General features: G+C 45.4%; 1 protein-coding gene across 2 annotated transcripts; it reads right to left on the reverse strand.

Annotated features, from left to right (window-relative positions):
- Nucleotides 1-19,621, reverse strand: PLA2G12B (phospholipase A2 group XIIB). Of its 2 annotated transcripts, none has more exons than XM_090058325.1 (4): nucleotides 19,309-19,621; nucleotides 10,585-10,661; nucleotides 8,245-8,410; nucleotides 1-1,985 (listed from the first exon to the last, which is right to left on the reverse strand). In XM_090058325.1, exons 1-4 carry the CDS (start codon nucleotides 19,541-19,543, stop codon nucleotides 1,867-1,869), a joined length of 597 nt encoding a protein of 198 aa, XP_089914451.1. In that variant the 5' UTR covers nucleotides 19,544-19,621; the 3' UTR covers nucleotides 1-1,866. The 2 variants fall into 2 exon arrangements, with proteins under 2 accessions (XP_089914451.1, XP_089914450.1); XM_090058324.1 differs by having other exon boundaries at nucleotides 10,573-10,661.
- Nucleotides 19,622-20,004: the final 383 nt, after the last annotated feature.

Genomic DNA, 20,004 nt, shown 5'->3' on the forward strand with positions numbered 1-20,004 from the left:
TTTGCAAATGATAGCATTTATCAATAGGAATAAGTTCAAAATTAGAATTAACAATGGGTTCCATTTCACTGTTAAAAACATTAAAATTCTTAAAGTGTCTGAAACTAGAAATATTTCCTCACCCTTTTGTCCTGCCCCCCGCCTCCCCAATCCCCCTCCCCAAAAAACCCAACAGCTCAATACAATCTTCAAGCATAGACAATAAGCTTCTTTAATCAGGAAATATACTGTAATGGATGAAATTTAGCACTGCAGAACTCGCCATCAAGTGGACTTATCACAGCTGTGATGCCCTTGCATCTTATCAGTGCAAGTTAAAATGGTCCTTCCAAGGGTGAAAATATCCCCATGGGTCTTGACATGATCATTTTTTATTATTTTCGTATCAATTGTCCCTTACTGTTGCAGCCCATATGAATCTGATGTAAAACTTGTCTCGTGTATGGTCAGTAAGACTAGCAAGAATAGGGACAACTATTTAAATAATTTACAAGTATGTCTATCAATTTAAGAATGTTCTACGGAGGAAAGAACTAAAACAGAATCTGTCAATAAAATATTGTTACGCTTTTGTAACTTCTGCTTTCCACAGCATTGAAAAATGAATAAAGTCAAGGAAAATATGCATATGTGTGTGCCCATTTTATATAAATTATATAGATGTAGATATCTCTTTATCCATATCCATATCTGCACACAAGAGATGCAGCCATATTTATCTACTATCTTACACATGCCTGTAAAAAGCCCCCTGTCATCAACAATAAAATGCTCGTGTCAATGTATCTTTTATATACATATATAAATTCCCTACTAACAAATGTAAATATTAAACATGTTGGAGGGTCTGGGGGCATAAAAATCACCAGGACTATTCCTCTTTTTCAGCTAGCCATGTCCATGCCTGAAAGAGGATGCAGTCAAGGCCCTGTTCTGAATTGTACCATTTTTACAAACAGGCCTAAGGTTGCTAGAGTCCCTTCAAATCCAGCTCTGGGACTCATGCACCCCTCTCTTCAGAAGACATCACTGAAGGTGTGGAATGGTCTCCAGCATTATGTAAAGAAAACAAATGGGAAAATCAGCATTAACTTATAATACTTAAACAGTTATATTTAGTAGTTGGACAGGATTGAAAAACAAAAGCAGACTCTTTTTCTCTGAAATTACGGACAGAGTCTTTCAGTATGAGAGTATTGCATTGTCTACTTTAGTGTGGGTGGGTTTTGGTTCTATATCATCTCCACACACACCTCAGAACTACTTTAGCCAAAGTTTGCCTGTTGCCTACTACAAATCACTCTCCTAATTAATCAGATCCCTGGTTATCTGAATGGTTATAGGATCCTCCAAATGTTTTGTGTGTGTGTATGTGTGTGTGTGTGTGTGTAAGATATGTAGCCCTGGCCCATCATCTGAATAATTTATTTAGTGATGTAACTAGTAACTGGAATTTTGATGCTAGTGAATACCAAGTCCTTTGAAAAGTGGAGTAGTGATTTAGAGAGAGGAAATTCTTTTGCACCGAGATCTGTAGCAGTACCCAAGTAGTATAGTTTGCATTTCATTCTGTTTACACAACCTAAACAGTGTCCGTAAAAAGCTGGCATTCAGATAACTCAAATAGGTTCACTTGGCTGTTAGACTGAACCTGAAGTGGGCAGCAGCCATTGTTTCCCCTTTCACATTCTCTACCCAAAAGTAGTAACTGATGCATTATATACAGTACTGAGATCTGCTTCCTTCGTAGCCCAAACTAGTGAGGCTTCTCCACTTCAGAGGGATGCTAGAAAGAAGTTGGCTAACAAGCCACATCTGAGAGGGGCCATATGAAGGGTCCTTATGGCTGGAGGGCTTTGCTGTTCTTCACAGTTCATCTCGTTCCTCCTCACTACAAGTGCAGGCACTTCTTTGGCTGTTCATGAAAGGTCGGCAGCCCAGAGTCCAGACAGCATTGAATACTGTATCTGCCACAGATTCACAAGCTGCAGGGGATGGAAAGAACAGGAAAATAAGCATTACTCACACACAGTGTCACTGCTGGTAAAATCTATACCAGCATTGGCCTCTGAATCCACTGTGGAGTACATAGCCATGGAATTGGTGTCGCCTGCTTTGTCTGTACAGCACTGACATTTCTAAAGCTGTGTTTGTGCTTGTCTGCCTCTGCCAGCAGAACTTCTGGTGTCACTGCCACCAAGCCGACACATCACAGGCACACCCAAGTGCTTCTAGCAGCTCCTTGCCACTCCACTCAGCGGTGCTGCTGTCAGAGTGCAACGTGCCTCCCGGGAAAGAACCAGCTTGCTCAATGGGCTGCTGGTGTGGGAGTGTCTATGTGCAGCCACTGGGCACTGGCAGAAGCCTTGCTCAACCCAGCAGAGCTAAAGCTTTTGCCATGTTTTGAATATAAACTCACTTGTAGTGCAAGCTAGGCCTGAGCTCTCTGTGGAAACCTTGTTCCCAGCATAGATACAGTCTGTGACAGAGGAGATAACAAACTATAACCAGTGTCTTCTGGAAACTTTGCTCTTTTTCTCACTTGCTGTTGAAAGTGCATGTTTTCCTTTGGAGTTTGGCTGCGTATCAGGTGAGCTTCCTTAAAGATCACAACTGGATCAGCTGACTTTAGTTCTCACCTACTCCATTTGCCGCATAGTCTTATTTAAACTTAGCTCTACTCTCTGTTGCTTGATCAGCATTACAACTCTATTGGTGATACCAGTGTTGGAAGCACTAGTGTAAATAACGTGCCAGTGGTGACTAGCAGTTTAGCTAGTGGCATCTGGACCTCCTGTACAGATGAGGCAGTAGTTAAAATGACAAGCTTGCAGTTTGTATTAGAAATCCTACCATTGCCACAAATAGCTTTGCTGCAGCAGACAAGCTGCTGTAGATTCAGGTTAGATAACTCCAGAGTGTTTAGTGTACTGTGTACCATCTACACCACAGGAAATCAAGTATTAAAATGTCTAGCCAGTAGTAAACACCTCTCTCCCTGCTGCTGTTGTTTATGGATGGGCTCAGGGGAATTACGTATATTGCTGTTCAGAAATAGAAATAGCAGTCCCTCTCCATAGTCCTCTCTCAGTTCCTCTGGCCACTCCCCAATGCAGTTCTTCCACTTTTGCTTTAGGAACCTTTTTCTGTGCAACTCCAGCAATGCTCTGCCTCTGCCATGCTCCAGTGCTCAGCAGGATGCAGCGCTTATCTTGCCTTTACTTCTTAGTAGCTCATTGCTCAGTTCTTATTTATTACAACTATCATTTAACTCTGGAATGGTTTTTGGGGAAGTGCTTGTGAAAAATATACTGCCATAAATTTACATGGCAGTATACACATACAGAGAAAATGAGAAAAATGCTCCCTGCCCTGAAGCACTTAAATATAAATAATAAAAGATGCAGAACAACAGGTCAGGAGAGAGGAGGTGATAAGTGAAAATTGCTTGAAGCAGAGTTTAGAAATGTTGTAAAGAAGGAGAAGTTAAAAAAAAAAAAGGTAGAGGGGTTCCCAGGCATTAGGTGCAACACAACAGGAAACGCAAGGCCATGAGATTTTGCTCCATTTACAGCCATGGATGGGGAGCCACCCTGTTAGCTGTCTCCATCCAGCCGTGTTGTAGACAGAGAAAGCACTGGTGGGCCTAAGCCCTGCTTGGAACAAGGGCAAGCTGCATTGTGCAAATTGTGGCTTACTGGGTTTGACATGGTCTTCCTGTAGTGGTGCAGCTGTACTGGTTCTTGGCCACCAACGACCACTATCCACAGGTAGCCTCAGCCAGGGAGACCAGTCCAAAAGCTGTGACAGTCACTGTTTCTATTGATGCCATTAGGCTTTGGACAATACATAAGGAAGAAGAAATAATGTGACAAGTGTGGGAAGGAAGAGCTGTAGAGACAAATGAAGGCAGAGGTAGTAGGGTCCCAATTGTATAGTAATGAGCTTGGATCTGATGTACCTAAACTGTAGGACCTCAGGCCTAGGATCATGCTTTCTAACATGTACTTGAGTGTTTTTTTTTCTCCACAAATGTCTAATCATAATAGTTATGGCCACACTGCATAATAGTTATGGCAAAAGCTGCTCTACTTAACCAAAGGAGATGATCTGGTGAGTGACTTGAATGTAGATGGTACCCTTGGTGACAGCAACTACAAAACCATCGCGTTCGCTGTCTGCTGCAAGGCAGGAAAATCAGCTAGCAGGTTGAAGTTTTGGACTTCAAAAAAGTAAATTTCAATAGGCTCAGGGCAATACTAGGAGAAGCACTGGGGGACCAGGGTCCAAAGGAGTGCATGAAGAGTGGTTGTTCCTCAAGGACATGATCCTCAAAGCACAAAAGAAGTCCATTCCCATGCGGAGGAAAGGTAACAGAAGGGCTGGGAAGCCCTCCTGGCTTAAGAGGGATATCATGGTGCTCTTGAAAAAGAAGAGGCATACAAACAACGGGAATTTGGGACAGTCCCTGAGGAAAACTATGCAACAATGACCCACACTTGTAGGGAGCAGATTAGAAAGGTTAAGGTGGCGACTGAACTTAAACTAACAACAGAAATCAATGACAAGAAGTCATTCTTTAGGTATGTAGGGAACAGGAGGAAAACAAATGGAAACGTGGGACCATTGCTTAACAGCTCAAGACAGCTGATTACCAACAGTCAGGAGAAAACTGAACTCCTGAATGACTACTCTGCTTCAGTATTTCACTGGTCTAAGGGGGAAATCATACTAGATGCAGTTCAAAATGGGCACGGTGGGAATGACTACCTTCCCACTGTTGACATTGAGCTGGTGCGTGATCGCAGGAATCCTGGTTTTCTCTGATTAAAAATTGCAAATTCTCTGATTAAAAACCCATAATCCATGATAAAAATTAAAGGCCCCCCCCCACAGCCCCACCCAGTGCTGCTGGTGCTCCGCACTCCCCTCCCCCACAGTCTCAACAGCCCTCCTGATACCCCTCGCAACAGCCCCCCAGACCCATAGACACAAACATGCAGACACAGACACTGACACCCACCCCAGCAGGTAAGTGTGTGTGGAGGGAAGGGGCGGGGCAGGGCGGGGGAAAGGGAAGTTGCTGGGGGATAGATCAAGAAGGGGGGTTGCCCCTTGCCCACTCCCAGGAGCAGGGCCAGGGGGTGAGGACAGTGGTGCCACTCTGTGGACCACACACATGCTGGCCGGCCTGACAGGAGGTTCGCACGCGGAGGCCGCCACCGCAACTCTGCCACTGCACCCTGTGCTACCATCCCATGGCCACCTGCATGGCTTTGTGGGCAAGTGGCGCAGGGTGTGGCAGCAGCAGTGTGGTGGCAACCACCATGTGCAGGCCATATATGTGCCACCTGGCTGGGGGGTGAAATGGGGGGTTTGCATGCAGCGGCAACCAGCTGCACAGCTTTGTGGCGGTGCGGGGTAGTGGCAGCTGCATGCAGGCTGGGGGGGCTTTGCGGGCAAGTGCTGCCACCATGGAGCCATGCCCCTGGAGCCTAGAGGTAAGTGGAGCTTGGGGGCTATGGGGCAAGGCTGGGGAAGATGGTTGGGGGCTGAGGGAGTGGGGGGTGCTGCTGGCCCAAGGCAGCACATTGCAGCTGGGAGCAGGGCCAGGGGGTGAGGGCAGGGGTGTCTTGCTGTGGGGAGGGCTTTGCGGGCAAGCAATGTGGGGCGCAGTGTGGTGGTGACCGCCATGTGCAGGTTGCACACATGCCACCCGGCTGCCTGCCCAGGGGAGCGGGAGAGAGAGGCTGGTATGTGGCCAGAGCACAGCTCCGTGGCTGGCTCTGCAGTGACGGCAAAGGATGGGGAGAAGGGGTGGGGGCTCACACCTGGCTGTGGCTGCTGCCACTTAACCTGGAGCGCCATGATGGCAGTGATGGCCACTGCCTACAAAACCTCCTGCTGCCGCCGCGGAGCTATGCCCTGAGCTGTGCGGCCGGCGGCAGCAGCGCAGCGCAGGGTGGCAGTGGCTGGGCAGCACGCAGTCAGTCCCATCCCCACCACCACCACCACCACCACCACCACCACTCTGTGCCACTGCCGCCAGCCGCACAGCTCTGAGCATGGCTTCACAGTGGTAGCAGAAGATTTTGTATGCAGCTGCAGTCACTACTGGCACAGGTAAGTGGCAGTGGCTGCCTGTGCCAGCGGTGACTGCCGCTGCCTACAAAACCTCCCACTGCCACTGTGAAGCCGTGCTCAGAGCTGTGTGGCCAGCAGCAGTGGCGCAGCATGGCGGGGTGGTGGTGGTGGGGATAGCTGCGTGCCATCCGGCCACCACCATGCTGCCGCTGCTGCCCAGTACCCGGCTGCACAACTCTGGGCAAGGCTCCATGGCGGCAGCGGTAGTCACCTCTGTCATGGCGCTTTAGGTAAGCAGCAGCAGCCTGGAATCTCCGAACTGGCTCTGAATCTTCAAATCGGCTCTGAATCTTCCGAAGCCAATTTGGCCAAATCGAATCAGAAGAGTGATTTGTATCTCTGAATCGAGTCGCTGGCATCTGAATTGGACAAATCTGAATCTGAATCAAATAGTTCTCTATTTGTACAGGCCTACTATCAGGCTTGTTCTGAAGCTGAGTTTGAATTTTTCTTTCAAATGTGAACAAAATCATACAAAGAGTTCAGGAATTATGGCAACTTAAAAACAGAAGTTCATGAAAACTCAGTCTAATATTATTGCTAACTATATGAAGACACAGGGAGCAGGTAACTTATTGGAATCTTCATGAATTGTGACCTGTGACATAGTACCAGTGTTCTCACAGTTAAAAATCAAATTTCTAAAGTTACTGATGTTTCTACTAAGAGCATCACTAAAGAAGTTTGGTTTCCCAAAGCATCAGAAGAGCTTTAAAAGTAAAACTCACGAGTAGAAACAGGCTACTCTGGACAAAAGCCTTAAAAGAGAGTCTTAATTTGGGGGCTCTGAGGACAACACCACATAGCGGTCTCCCCAGGGAATACTATGGAGAGGTGTTATAGAGAAGTGGAACTCAAGGGCTTAGTAGGAAGAGATGCTTGGGGAAGCAGAGTGCTTCTTTCTCTTCCTTGCTTTGCTGACAAGAATACATCACCCCATTCATGGGCCACATGAGGTAGGCTGAGGGGAAGAAAGAAAGCAAATTTGTTTTTCTAACATTTTTTAAGCTGTGGCATTCTGAGATTGCAATTTATACTTAAGCCACTGAGATATACTTGTAACCTTAGTTTCATTTTAATTAAGTAAGTGGTGTAGAAATCTGGATTTGGCCTGAGCCACTGCTCTCCGGCCAAGTTCCAGTGTCTCCAAGGCACTGATGCGTCTAAAGGATGATCTTGCCCATATTATATTCCATGGTTAAGAGATGAGCTGGCTGTTGTTGGCACATTGATGGCACTGCCATCTCAGCTGTCTCATTCCCCTTCTCACCTCCCTAAACCTCAGTGATTTTATGCAGATTTAAACATTGATAAAAATGGCAAACCATGTGACATGTTTCAGCTCAACCCAAATCAAGAATGTCTGAGAGAGTCTGAAACATGGCAAATTGGGATAGAGGTGCAGCAGGGCAGCTGCAATGGATAGGGCAGCGCCAGCTTCTGCTTGCTGATTGTAGCTGTGCTCAGCCACCCCTCCCCAGAGGCAGAGCCTGGGGCTGCTGCCCATCACACCATCTCAGTTACATTACTGAACTAGGGTACACAAATGCATTGGGAATGTAAGAACTTTTTTTATGGTAAGGATACTACAAGGATAAATAAGTGAAAAATTAATCACTTTCTGAAAGTTTGAGATTTTGTAAATCAGTTGCAGAATCTGCCCCCTCTCCTGCCCCCTGCCCCAAATTTCCATTAGAAATGAGTAGGAACTGGGCCTCTCCAATGCAAGTGCCCAGTGGCTTGGTAAATCCTATCCTAAAAAAAAGAACTGTTTCCAGAGTCCTCCTTTCCCAATGAGACATAATTTGCTTTCTTTTTAAATAGTCATCATACTAGATATACTAAAACAAGTGAGGCAGGTGAACTTTAAAGAGGAAGTAGTAGTGTTAAAGTACCAGGTATGCTTTGTTCAGATCCCTGATCTAATGATGTTTCAGAAGGAAACGCTGCTCAGCTGTGGCAGTCACAGAAATGGAGTGCTGTGCCCTATGGCAGAGTCAGAAGCAGGTGTTAGCTTTCTGCTGCATAAAAAAGACTTCCTGCTGCCCAGTAGCAGAGTCTGCCTGTCCCTGTAAAGAGCTATGGGCATGCAAAACTCACCTTCTACTTTGGAGACAAAACCAAGGCTTCGCTTGAGGTCAGAGCAGATGGAGTGGAGGCACCAACGGAACTTGGCATCACAACGATATTTGTTGGCACCACAAGTGTCATAACAAATATCCAGCTGGTTGCAGCACTTGGTCATGGCAGGGATACCTAAATCCAGCTGGAAAAAGGAGGGAGGGGAGGGGAAGGGAAAAAAAATTCATCAAGTGTTGTGAGAATGGAGCCCCATCTTGTAAATTGATTGTTATAAATTTAGAGATGCACCAATGCATTGGTCCGTATCACATTGGCACCAATAAAAGGAAAATTGACATTATCGGCAATTGGCTTTTGTTCACTGTGGCTGATAATGTCGCTGATAAATGCTGCATGTACCCTGAGCAGCGTGGCTAGGAGTGCACCCTTGCAGCATGGAGGGCAGCATCCAGCTGGTAAGTCTGGAGGGTGGAAGGGGTGTGGGGATGGAAAAGGGCGTGGGGGTGCAGATCAAGGCCCCCACAGTGAGGGGGGGAGTTGGAGAGTGGCAGGCACTGCCCAGCTGGGGAGAGGTTGGGGACAAAGCCAGCGGTTCATCGGGGGGGGGCATCTCCTGCTGCTCTACGAACCCCTTTGGGAAGTATGGAGGGGCATGTGCCCCCTGGATCTATGCACAGGCCAGAGGTGGGCTGCCACTGTGCTCTGGGCCAGAGCTATCCTCTTCCCAGCAGCTGCGTTTGGGTTAGCTGGCGGTAGCGCTGGGAAGGGGCTATGAAAAGGCTATGGCAATTTTTGGGGTGACTGTAGCCTCCCCTCCTGTAGCTCCCCTCCCAGCATTGCCACCTCCCTCCCCACCACCTTAAGTGCACCTGCCAAAAAGAGGCTGGTGCCAGCCACAAGCATGCAGCAGCAGCCTGCCCTTGGTGCACACACAGATCACGGGGCACATGCCCCTCATGCCTCCCCTAGATGAGCTGCTGGCTCTGTCCTATGCCCCGCCCCACCCCTGCTGGGCAGCCACTGCCTCAGCCCCACGCCCTCCCTCACTGTGGGGGCCTTGATCTGCCCCCCCCACATCCCTGCCCCCCCCCCACAGACTTACCAGCCAGATGCTGCTCTCCAAGCTGCTGGGCTGGGTATTGGCAATCAGATTGGTATAGGCCGATATGGCTGGACAATAATTGGCCGTCAGTATCAGCCTAAAAAATCTTTATCGGCGCACCCCTGTAGAAATTTTTTCTTTTCCACACATCCAGTGTAGAAGTTTCTTGTTTCTCTCCCTGCCCAAACATTAATAAATGTACCCATCTAAAGGATAGCATGGTGCTTAGAGAGTTTGCAGTGATGTACAGTTTAAGACCTAATCTATCTTTAAAGGTAATTCACAGTAGATAATATTTTACAGCAGAATCTTCTTAACTGGTGCTGACTGTGGTAAGAGCAGAGATGTGCCAATTAGATAGTCATCCCAGTTCTCAGAGGTGCCTTGGAGTACATTGACTTTGATTTTGTTAATTACCTTTAAAATAACCAATGTGCAAAGCATTTGAAGTCTATCAAATTTATTTAGTGCTCCAAGTAGATGAGGGAAGCAATGAAAGGTGTGGAGGACTGCACAGTGGTAGATTTATGTTCACAAACACTAATTCACGCCTGTAAATAGACTTTCAGGGAACACCAAGCACTGCCATTTATCTGTTGTTTAGCGGCACTGAACTGCCTTACCTTGCACTGAATGTGTTCTCTGGCAGTGGATCCAATTAAAAGGGCATAGCACTTATCAGTGTGACCATTGAATGAATCCTACTACCCTATCACTCTGTAGACAACACTGATAGCCATGTACTTTTTGAACTGCAACCCTGATAAAATCTTTTCCTTCACAGCATTTATCTGTCAAGTAGATTTTCTACTTCAATAATTAGAGGCAACTGGGATTTTGTATCATGCATTCACACATATAGTTTTCATCTAGAGGATTATTCATTTTTTGTAAGTGGCTACCAACAGTTGGGAGCTGAATGCTCCACTGGTTAGCAAATCAGATAGTAAATTAAGAGGCTATCCTTAAAATGATACATTTTCATTTGCCATCAGCAGCCAGCCATCTTCTTTGGCAGTCCCAAACAAACAGCTTGTTCTGTAATAGGATATAAGTGACTATCACAGCAATCTTTGAACAATACCCTCTTCATTCTAGAGCATTGTCTGCTGCCAGGAAAAAAAAGAGTAGCCATAGGCTACTAGCAAATGGCACGGCTAAACTGTGCTTATAACAGTCAATTTTTAGCTGGTTAATATGATTAGTAAATTGTCATCTGGGAAGTAAGTGTTAGCAGTACATACACTTTCTGGTACCTTGAGACCCAGGAAGTAGGAGCTGCAACCATTGGGTTCTTGTGGCTTGTAGTCAGGTCTGGGCAATGGAGCCTTTCCTAGAAAGGAAGGTTAAGGTGAAGTTTTAGACACGCCAGCCTTGACAATAGTAATGATAAAGAGCTGTGAATGCCCTCCAGATTATATGGAATTAGAATGAGAAGTAAAAATATATTTTCTTTGCATTTGGTTTGGCAAAGAGGAAAGTAAGTGAAGCAGTTGTACAATGGGAGTCTTAAATACTGCTTCCTACTGGCTTCCCAGCTCTAGGATATATCCATAGCATGTGCAGATGTCATGATCACCAGCTGAATGTTGTTTAAGCAAAGAGGAACAAGCCTTTATTTTCAGCCAGTGGCAACTCATGGGGGTTACATGGGGGTGCCTGTGCACCCCCTGAGAGCACTGGTGTACCCCCTCACAGCAGTGTTCCCCCATTTAGGCAATGGATGGGGGTGGGGAGGCAGGCAGGAGCACTGGTGCACCTCCTGAGAGTGCCAGCTGGGGAGTGGGGGCACCAGGAGACGTGCCACTGCAACTTCCAGGTTGGTGCATGGGACCAGCTGGGGGATCTCCCTGATTGCTGACTGGATGCTGGGGGAACAAGTGCCCCGGCTGACTCAGGAGACACTAGTCACCCATGCTTTCAGCTCTCACTTAACAATGAGATTAATTAAGATCAGTGGGGCCTTGCTGGATCTTAATATTGTAACTTGGCTCAGTCTGTTGTAAGTGGACCCTGGGACACCTGTGCTTGCATCTAGATTATTGTCTAGATGGATTCTCAGGTACTGGCCTTCAGTAGGTACTGTCCACTTTCTTAGGTAGAGCTGGTGACTGGAATACATCATCCTAACCTTGATCTGAGTACAGTGCATAGTACAAAATGGATGTCCAAATCCAAAATGGGTGTTAAAATACCCAGTGGACTTTGGTTTTGTATTTGGACATATCACTGTCACAGTTGGGCTTTATGTTCCATGTTCCTAGACCCCACATACAGGATGGCTGTGGGCAAACAATAATCTGAATTACTAGAAGTGTGCCCACCTTGCCCCTGCCTGTAAGCATATGCCAGGATTTGAACAAGCCAACCATAAAGGCCTGTTCAAATCCTGTAGGGATGAGGAAACTGGGGAAGTCATGATATTCTTCTTGTTTCATTGGGTGCTATATTTAGACTACTACCAAGGCTCAAGCAGCTCTGGCAATAGTAAAAGTATGGTATGATAATAAATGCTGGAGCATCATTTTGCTTCTTTACAGATTGCCTGTAGCCTTGCACTAACACAAAGGCAAGGAAGTGGTTAAGACCTTACAAGAAGAAAGGAAATACTATGCATTTTATCTCCATGAAAGTGATGGGCTGCTGGAAATTGGGATGCATGTTTTAAGCAAGGAAATATGATAATAGCAGTTTCTGCAGAACAAGTCTCTGCTGGAAGCACAAGGGGGCTCCCTAACTGCTTGCTGTGTACACTTTCTCTTTTCCTTGGAAGAGGCTCCTATTGCAGAAGCCTCTACCCTAGCACCTGGGGTCAGCTTCACTATATTTCTAAAGCAGGGCTGACCCCAGGTAGCAAGGCATAGACTCCTGCTGAATCAGCTGGGTGGAGACTCAGCTGACTTTGAAGATGCTGCTGACTAGGATTGGGCCATCAAGTGACCTGGCAGGCATTTCTGGCTGCCCCTTTAGCTTGAGAAGAGAAGATGGACCGGGCATTTGGGCTCAGCATCCTGCAGCTAAGGGGTTAACAGAGAAGCAACAATGCCCCCCAAAACAAACAAACAAACAAACAAACAAACAAAAAAACAACCCAACTAATGCAGCTTCCTGTGCTTCCCCTGGGCAAGTGTCAAAACTACCAATATTTTCAAGATCTTCATCTTTTTTTTCATTCTGTCCTTCAAAATCAAGGTGCGTATCTATTTCGAGGGCATGTTGTAAGTGGGAAGATGCAGTAATTCCCAACTAGGTGGCTGGTGAAAGCAGAATCTTTCTTTAGTGTCTGAGAGATTCCATAGCCAAAAGACAGGCCAAAACTGCTCTAGAGAAGCTATATTCAGGCTTTTATATTGCTGCCAAGAAAAGGTATGCTGAGCTGGCATGTGAGAAGCTGGTTGTTTTATATTAGAATCAGAGGAAGTCATTTTGCTTCTGTGTTTAAGCTATAATGGGAGAAAACATTTACTTTTGATGAATATTGGTAGTAAAGTCCCCCATAAACTAGTTTACAATTCACCCTGGTGCTTATTTCTTTTGATGCAGACTTGGGAACAGATATGCCTCAGATTTAGCAAGGCTTTTGTCATTGTCTTCCATGACATTCTCATCAACAAGCTAAGGAAATCTAGACTAAAAGAAAGTAGTGCAAGGTAGATAACTGGTTGGATCATTGTGCTCAATGAGTAGTCCTCAACATCTACTTGGGAGGAGATCTCAAACAATACTGGATGTAGGACCGACCCCTGGGGAACCCAGCTTAATGTCTTCATTAATGATTTAGACAAGGGATCCAATGCACATGCAGCATATTTGCGGATGACACCAAGTTGGGTAGAGTTGCAGATACTCCAGAGGGTAGGGCTAAAACCCAGAATGGCCTGAATAGGCTGGAGAAATGGATCATGATTACTGAGATGACATTCAACAAGGACAAGAGCAAAGTCCTGCATTCGGGATGAAATAACTGCATACATAAATACATACTGTGGAACAACTGGCTAGGCTGCAGTATTGCAGAGAAAGACCTAGGGACCATAAGCTGACTATGGTCAGTATGATCTTGTTACAACAAAGCCAACAGCATATGGGGTTGTTTTAACAGGAATGCCACTTGCAAATCAAAGAAAGGGATTCTTCTGCTCTGTTCAGCACTGGTGAATCTCCTGCTCTATTCAGCACTGGAGTACTGTGTCCAGTTTTGGATCTCACACATCAAAAAGAAAGTATGCAGTTTGGAAAGATTCCTGTGCAGAGCAACAAAAATTATTAGGAAACTGGGAGACAAGACATATGAGGAAAGGCTGAAAAGAACTAGGATTATTTAGCCTGGAAAAGAAAAGACTGAGGAGGGGTTGATAACAGTCTTCGAATACCTAAAAGGCAATTACAGAGAGGATTGAAGGTGACACAAAGCTGGGTGAGTAGTAGATATGCTGGAGGGTAGGGCTAGGATTCAGAGTGATCTAGACAAATTGGAGGATTGGGCCAAAGGAATCTCATGAGGTTCAACAAGGACAAGTGCAAAGTTCTGCTCTTAGGACAGAACAGTCCCATGCACCAGTACAGGCTGGGAGCTGACTGGCTGGGCAGCAGCTCTGTAGAAAAGGACCTGGACATTAAGCTGAATATGAGCCATTGGTGTGCCCTTATTGCTAAGAAGGCTAAAGGTATATTGGACTGCATTGGTAGGTTGTTGCCAGCAGGTCAAGAGAAGCAATTATTTCCCTCTATTCAACACTGGTGAGGCCACATCTAGAGTACTGTGTTCAGTTTTGGACCCCTCACTACAGAAAGGATGTGGACAAATTGGAGAGAGCCCAGTGGAGGGCAACAAAAATGGTTCAGGGGCTGGGGCACATGACTTTTGAGGAAAGACTCAGGGACCTGGGCTTATTTAGTTTAGAGAAGAGGAGACTTAATAGCATTCTTCAACTACCTGAAGTGGGGTTCAAAAGAGGATGGAGCAAGGCTGTTCTCAGTGGTGGCAGATGACAGAACAAGGGACAATGGTCTCAAGTTGCAGCATGGGAAGTTTAGGTTAGATATTAGGAAGAATTTTCTCACTAGGAGTATAGTAAAACACTGAAACAGGTTTACCAGAGAGGTGGTGGAAGCTCCATCCTTGGGGGTTTTAAAAACCTGGCTAGACAAAGCTTTGGCTGGGATCATCTAGTTGGGGCTGGTCCTACTTTGAGCAAGGGTTTGGGCTAGACCTCCTGAGGTCCCTTCCAACCCTGATTTTCTATGATTGTATGGGTTTTTCTCTGTGGCTGTAAGGGACTAGGACTAGGAGCAATGGCTTCAAACTGCAGCAAAGGAAATTTACATTAAAGATCAGGAGATAATTCCTGACGATGAGGGTGCTCCAGCTTTGGAGTAGGCTACCTAGAGAAGTTGTGGAATCTCTATCCTTGGAAGTTTTCAAAAGCAAATTAGACAAATGCTGGGCTGGGATGGTTTTGTCAGGGCTGATGACCTCATGAGGTCCTCTCAGCCCTGTTTTCCTAGAGTCCTATGTGGTTCTCCTCCTCAGGCTCCAGGCAAGAAAGGTCACACCAACCATGTTTTCACAGGCCCCACTATGTTTTATGCTGAAAATCATGGCTTCAAGGGTTTCCCCTGCCCCAAGTATTAGTGAAGCATCCCCAACTTTGAGGGGACCCTCAGGACAACTCAGAGAAAAGGGTTAGTGCCCTGCAAAGTGTTGCAAATCCCACCCGCCTGCCCACCCACAGGACTTGCTATCTGTGCAAGTGAACAAAATTGTCAAGAGAATTGCTCTGTGCTAGGCTGTTTTTGTTTGCATTCCTATGAATAGGTTTTTTCACTATTGACTTGCCCAAAGAAATTTTGGGAGCAGTTTCAAGGTATTTTATTGTAAATCTCTATGTGCCTATAAAGCTCTGATTTGGGGATGTAGCTCAATTTGTACATTCCCAGCCCTCTGAGTGGGAAAATGGCTAATGATTAGAAGAGCCAAAACCAGGGAGCCTCTTAACTGTGGAGAGAGCAAACTTTACTTATCAGGTTAAGATGAATGTAGCAATTACTGGAAAGGCTCGACTTTCTTTTTGGCTCTTATCAGCATTTCTGAGTTGAAACTAAAAAGAGAAGGTAGCATTTTTCCCATTTGCTGTGGAAAAGAATAATCAAATCTTTAATTCCTGATATAGTTGAAGATGGCTGGCTTAAGTTAACACGTTTGTTCTTCCTGTAAATAAGTTAATTTTACCACAGGTTTGGAATTATTTTTCTAGCTAGCAGTTTTAAAATTGTTTTATGGGAGTGAAAAGCATGAACAAGTGGGACTAGAAGTGTTCATCAAGCATCTGAAGGATGCGCTGCCAACATTTTAACAAGGCTTTGCCCAGATTTTCCCCCCTCAGCATCTGATTAAAGACTTGTTCCAGGGGTGTATGTGCTTACTGAAAGAGCATGAGGTACTCTACTTATTTACTTTCCTATTTGAACAAAAGCATTTTATCATAACCACAAACAAAAAGGGAAGGCACATCACACAGCAAACCAGCATCTGCACTTCCTAGAAATAGTCCTGAAAAATACAGGGTGTATTAATTGTACATGAAAATGCCCAACATTTGAAATCTTAAATGGAAGGCATGTGTGTCTGAGTGCAAAAGCCTTTTAGGGACATCTTTACAGTGAATCAGAGCCCTTACTGAAACTAACCACCATTGAATGTTAACAATTATTTTGGCAGGATCAAATGAGTTCCCTAGGCATTTAGGTAGCTGATGCTTCTCTCACTTATTCTTAGTTAAGCATCTCCAGTGCTACAAATGGATTTACTCATGATTTGCTTGTGGAGACAAAGAGGGAAATCAAGCTTGGTATTAAATAGTTCAGGACCTAGCTGCATTCCTAGCAGCATTCCTAGCGCATCTGAAACTCTCTTTGAAGTCAGTGGAAGGTTTGGGTACATAAAGAATACAGGACTCAATATATAAGCATCTTCTAATCTAGTGTATTCAAGTAACTATCTGCCATGCACAGAACCCAGACACCGCCCTGTGCTAGTCTGTGATGTCCAGAAGGTCTCCGGGTGCCAGGATTATAGCTGCCCTAGGAAATACAATGTAGATTCATTGTCCCAATTGGAAAGAATGCAAAAAATAATCGAGGCATCAGTGGTGAACCCCTTAAGCTGTAATAACCTGAGATGACAGTAACAAATGTGAAATCCTTCTAAAAGATGATTTACTATTGCCAATTCACTTCTTTCCAGGAATGGTTTGGATAAGTCCCCCTGCCTTTTGCCCCCACCCCTCTGCAATGCACATATTGTATTTTCAGTTTATCATTCTGATCTTGCTATAGGCCGGCAGTCATTTAAATACTCTGTTGTAAAATGTGCTGAGGACATGAGCATGGTAGAGGATGAACTTAAAGTCAGTTGCAGTGCCTGGGCTGTGGTTGTGGTTGTGCCAATTGTTTGTTGCACATTTGTGGTCTCAGGAAAAAGGCACTATTAAATGGATTGCTTTATAATTTCCTTGTTTCTGTTTTGTCAGCCTACACTGGCACATAACCTTGTGTGTATATGTCCTGTCTATTTGTCTTTCCATGTTTAAGCACGATGCACATCTACTCAATCCCCACATCCCCCTCCATTTCTAGTTTCCTGCAGCTTCAGAATAGCAACTGACAGCATTCTCAGGCCAAAAGGTTTCCAGAATTGTAAAGCTGATGTGTTCCTGAATCTGTTGCAGGTTGCTGAAGAAAATAATCTTTTAAGAGGAAATAGCCATCTGAAAGACTCTTTTCCCTTAATCCCCTGCCTCCAGTACTAGAACAGTCAGGCATAGATAGACACCACGGTCCCCCAGTAAATGAAGCTGCTAATGTCATTAATACTTCTTTCCCTTTCTCACTACTAAAGAACAGCACCCACAACTGATAGTCAGTTAGGGAGTACCAGTAGTGCCCAGTAGCCTCTTTACTTGAGGGGCTTTGGTGAGCTGTGCTTTATTCCACATTCAGTGACCATGCCATGCATAGCAACAGGAGCTTGGCATCACCATGCCCCAACTTTCTGGGAAGTTCAGGCCTTGATGAGATTCTCTAACACCATAACAGTAGCTTTTGTATCTCTTCCTGTTGCTCTGGGGAAATGATAAACTGTTCTCTCCACTTGCTTTTTCCCAGTTTCTACTGGGAAGGGGAAATCAAGTATTTGGGGTGTACCACTTTTTGGCCTGTCTGCACATGTGAAAGAAAGTTGTATAATGAGATGCTTGTTGGGGAAGGGGAATACTAATTTTTTAAACCGGTGAAATAATGGAGCCTCCCCCCCTGTTCCCCTCACATTTTTTTGTTCACTCTCTGAATGCATAGGTATGCAAGTTTATGAGTAACTGGCATTACTAGATGTTGGCACCATGCAACAGTCTGCACTGTATTGAATTATAGGGACTTTGTCAAACCCAGGGGCTGCCTCAGTAATAAAACTTTTGGCTTTGGCTTGTTGGGGAAGTTTTCCTGGCAGTTTCCAGGGACAAACCTTAAAAACTAATTGAATGGTGCATTTCTTTAATTACTCTAATGCCCAAAAAGCAGGCGTTTTCCCTGACATCTTGTACTGGGGCAACTATGCTAAGCTTTCAGGCACAAGATATCACCAAAATCCCCTTTGCTTCTCCCATATTTCCTGGACCTTCATGGCTATAAGAGCATGCTGCACAGTGCTACTGTCTAAAGTCCAAGGCACTATCCAGAAAGTGCCCTGAGTTCTGAGGGCAATAGTAACAACAGATCTTATTTGCTTTCCTGTTATCTCTCCCCTCCCCATCTTGTTACTCATCTCAGAACTGCTGAATAATGAAACTTTGAAGGCTGCAGAGATTACTGAAGTCTACATGGTTTGCTGTTTCTGGGAGTCATTTAGAAGCCTTGCTCACCTGCCTGGCAGGTCTTATACAGCTCTGGCTAGCAAGACCCTCCTTCTCCTGCATGCAAAGGAAAGGCACGACTCTCATTTAGTTGAGGCTAGAGAGAGCTTTATATTAGGGGTGTTGGGTCTGAAAGGCTCCTATTTAATGAGGGAGAACCTGGAGTTAACAGCTGTCCTGTGCCCCACAGGGACCTGCTGTTTCTTACTGACATCAGACCATTGAATCTGGAGTCTAACAGTGTAAGCTTGAAAGATGTTAAAGAAGAAAAGCCCTTAGCTTCTGCTCCACTGGGTAATAAGATGTCTTTTATTACTTAGTATTTTGGGTGAAATGTGGACAAGGTCTTTGCTCTTCACTCTGAGGCCTTTCTGCCTTCCTTGCTGAAGAGCTTTGTGTCCCGCTGTGAGGTGCTAGCAAACTGACAACCGTTTTATATTTTAAGAACACCGACTTCAGTTAATAAGTTATACTAGGGCATTATGGTCTCTTATTTCCCTTTATTGTTCAGTAGCACAACCCAAGAGAGCTTTTACAGCCAGAGAGCCACACTAGCTGTCACCAGGGCCAAATCCCCTGACTGATTTTTGACCCAGTAACTCAACCTGTTTGAAAGCTGCTCTTGTAAAGGACCTGTCTACCATAAACACCTGTGTCAGGACCAGGATCCATCTTAGGGGAAATGCTGCATGTTTTAAAATGGGCTGAAGGGAGGGAAAAGGTCCAGGTTAGAAACCGCTGTGAATTCTGGGTGGAAACAGAAAGCAGAGAGCCAGCTCTGGGGACTCCATTAGTATCAGTTCGAAGGCTAATGGAGTGTGGACAGTGCTAAGAGAGCAATATGCAAAAGGCTGGATCACAAGTTCCAGAAACAGACATAAAATGTACAAGCTTTGTCTCCAGAGGCTATTTGTTACATTTTCTCCTTCCCCCTTCTGGGCTTGCACCCAAAACACATACCTGACTAGTAAGAACAGTCAGCAGGCCTAGATCTGAAATGCTTGCACTCGGAGCTCACAAGACAGGCACTTCCAGTCACAAAGCTGGCTGGAAAGGAAAGAGGGCACTCACCGTATCGACACCTGTACTGACAAACACCATTTTTTCCTCCTAGTAATTCCAGGAAAGAATCAAAATAGCCGTTAACAGTTTCAAAGCCATCCCGGATGGCCCCGATGCCCCAGTCTGAAGATGATGCCACTGGAGGGGCCTGGTTGACTGAGTTGTCCTGTGCTGTCTCGACGGCAGCACTCCCCACCAGATTCAAGGTCAGGCACAGAATCGACACCTGTACAGATGGTTTCATGCTGCAGTTGGACCAAAGAAATCCAGGCCTCCGAAACTCCCTACTGTGTGGATGTGCAGTGAGGTAGAAAAAGGACTGGGTCACTTTGAGTACAGGGCATGTATACACCCCTCTCTGCTGGACTTTAAACACTGCAGTGGTAACTGAGATGAGGTCACAGCAATTAGAGAGTACAAAGACCAGATGCAGTGGAGATTTGGGACAAGTTCAGTTCACAAAAGAGAGACCAGAGAGTTGTGTAATACTACGAAACAGTTTAAACACCCTAGCAAAGGAGCATTATCCTGTGTTTGGAAGGTGATAGAGACTGCCCCCCTCCCCTCAGATGGCTCTTCAGCATGGTCTAAAAGTGTGCTCTGCTTGTCTTTGTTAGAGTCATGGTAGCTAATCATGAGTCCAGTGAGAGAGGTCCTCAGTGCATTAGACAGACTACTGCTATGAAAGCCTTTTCAGCTCATTTC

Source organism: Crocodylus siamensis, chromosome 7 (assembly GCF_052110815.1).
Source record: "Crocodylus siamensis isolate JL-2025a chromosome 7, ASM5211081v1, whole genome shotgun sequence".
NCBI classification, from domain to species: Eukaryota; Metazoa; Chordata; order Crocodylia; family Crocodylidae; genus Crocodylus; species Crocodylus siamensis.

Excerpts from the sequence above, each read along its gene's own strand:
- PLA2G12B (XM_090058324.1), bottom strand. The coding sequence starts at position 19,543 with ATGAAACCATCTGTACAGGTGTCGATTCTGTGCCTGACCTTGAATCTG. Across the intron at positions 8,411-10,572 it reads GTCTCAAGGTACCAGAAAGT|CTGGATTTAGGTATCCCTGC; the intron begins GTATGTACTGCT and ends TCCTTTTTCCAG. Across the intron at positions 1,986-8,244 it reads TTTTGTCTCCAAAGTAGAAG|CTTGTGAATCTGTGGCAGAT; the intron begins GTGAGTTTTGCA and ends CATCCCCTGCAG.